At 39.2% G+C, this 1,898-nt stretch overlaps 1 protein-coding gene across 1 annotated transcript in view; it reads right to left on the bottom strand.

Moving 5' to 3' along the window:
- The window catches only part of LOC107657902 (ubiquitin carboxyl-terminal hydrolase 4-like), a 16,904-nt gene extending 15,006 nt beyond the window's left edge, over positions 1–1,898 (bottom strand). Inside the window, exons 1-2 of the mRNA XM_016446202.1 lie at positions 1,714–1,898; positions 92–219 (exon numbers count right to left, since the gene is read on the bottom strand). Of these exons, the coding sequence (XP_016301688.1) occupies positions 92–219; positions 1,714–1,862 (277 nt within the window). The 5' untranslated portion in view covers positions 1,863–1,898. The remainder of the gene's footprint in view (positions 1–91; positions 220–1,713) is intronic.

The raw sequence follows: 1,898 nt of genomic DNA, 5'->3' as shown, positions 1-1,898 counted from the left end.
CTGTTGGAAAAAAAAAAAAAAAAAACATCACAACACTTATCTATGAGAATGTGAACAGAGATAAGCACAACACTCACTCAACATTCATTACCTGAAAAGAGTCCAGAGTTGTCAATGGGTCCCGGGTACAGATTGTGCTCTCCAACATTGTACAAATCCCAGCTGTCAAAGCCCACATATTTCTTCCACTGTTTGAACCACCGGCTGTCAATCAAATACCTAAACAAGTGGAACAATAGGTGGAGATCAATGAAAAGTCAGTGGAAAAGGACAATTAATGCGTTTCTCTCCTAAAATATTAGAGCTAAACTGATGGCACAGCAAATATATTTTGTGTTATTACACATCTACAGCCAATAAGGACTTGTTCCACTACATAAGCTTGTTAACACTTGATTCCACTCTGCCAAGTGGCAGACATTATACTTTGATAAGAAAGAAAAGTCTGAATTAAAATGGGTCAGACAAAATTGAGAATTCTATTATTGAATTGAAAAGGAGAATTCTCTTTTTTGTGTGGAACACAAAAAGAGATGTTCACTTTAATTTTAGGGAAAAATGAATTGAAAGTGAAAGGTAACTTTCTGCCTAACATCTTTTAAATTCGACAAAAAGGCTGAGCATTAGAGAGAAGAAAAAATAAATAAAAATCTGTTTATTTCAAAATATTAAATTGTAATTAAAGTATGTAGCCAACATTAAACTCTTTAAAACCAGTGACCTTAATTACATAACACAAGATACCTGTTTGAGTAAATTAAATAATTGTAGTACAAGTCTACACAATGAAAGTACTTCTAATCCTACTGAAACCTAAAAACCTTCCTTTCAATTTAGTCACTAGTAACTTTATTACAACTCGTCAGTCTGCTTTCAAAATAAAAGTGGACTGGCTATCCAAACACTTACATGTACTAACGGGTTTAAAATCTGAATAATGTGTATATATTTTGGGGTTTTAATCTCCATTAACTTAAGATACATTTTTGTGTATTTACTATCTGTTCCATAAACAACTTCTATTGCCAAACAACATTGTGAGTGACTGGGTGTTATCCAGTAGCCATGACAAAGCACTGCCTCACTGTAATACTGATTTTAGGTAGCTTAGTCTTCGTCACAACTTCACAGGGAGGAGTTTGGCCGTTATTTTAGTCCAGTTTGACATTTCTAGTTTGACAGAAGGTCGTCGTCTAACAGAAATTAACACTTAACCCGTCAATGAAACCCAAACTAGCCTGGCTAACTAGCATCGGCTACATGCCTGACGCTAACGTTACTTTGCCATATAGCTTATCAGAGAACTGATAAGCGACAATGAGGTGGTTGAGTTTATTTACCAACCTTTTCGCTACTAACGTGTCTGAATACGTCTTATTTTTCCATTAATTAGACATTTAAGCTGAAGAACTGGGGACATATGCGAAGCTATGGCTGGTTAACCTGTGCTAAGTTAAATAGCTACAAGACAGCTTCCTCGTTTTCTAACTGATATAAATAGTGTTGAATCCGTATTACAGTAAATCGCACGCGTGCCCTGTACACCAACTCGATAATAATAGCAGCCTTCTAGTTTATGGGTGTTAGCGGAGCAGGTGGCTATCCACAGCCCGGCTAGTGAAGAGATTTCCGGCAGCCGGTGTCTCCGTCTGTAGGCCTGAGCCGATGCCGACAAGCTTGCTTTGACTTCGGCTTCACATAAAAACCTCTTACCATTCATCTCCCTTTCGAAGTGGCGTCTTCAGCAGTGTGCCGATGCTCTGCTTTTGACTTTCGGTGGATGGTACTGGTGTCTGTGCGATCACCAGCTTCTCGTCAGGGTCCGAAGCGTTACCCGACTTGGGTCCGCCTCCCTCCGCCATCGTGCAGCGAGTGAACCCTCAGCGACCGTGAGCGCG

This window comes from Sinocyclocheilus anshuiensis, unplaced genomic scaffold (genome assembly GCF_001515605.1).
Source record: "Sinocyclocheilus anshuiensis isolate Anshui unplaced genomic scaffold, SAMN03320099.WGS_v1.1 scaffold2171, whole genome shotgun sequence".
Taxonomy (NCBI): Eukaryota; Metazoa; Chordata; class Actinopteri; order Cypriniformes; family Cyprinidae; genus Sinocyclocheilus; species Sinocyclocheilus anshuiensis.
This window is presented reverse-complemented; position numbering and strand designations above follow the sequence as displayed.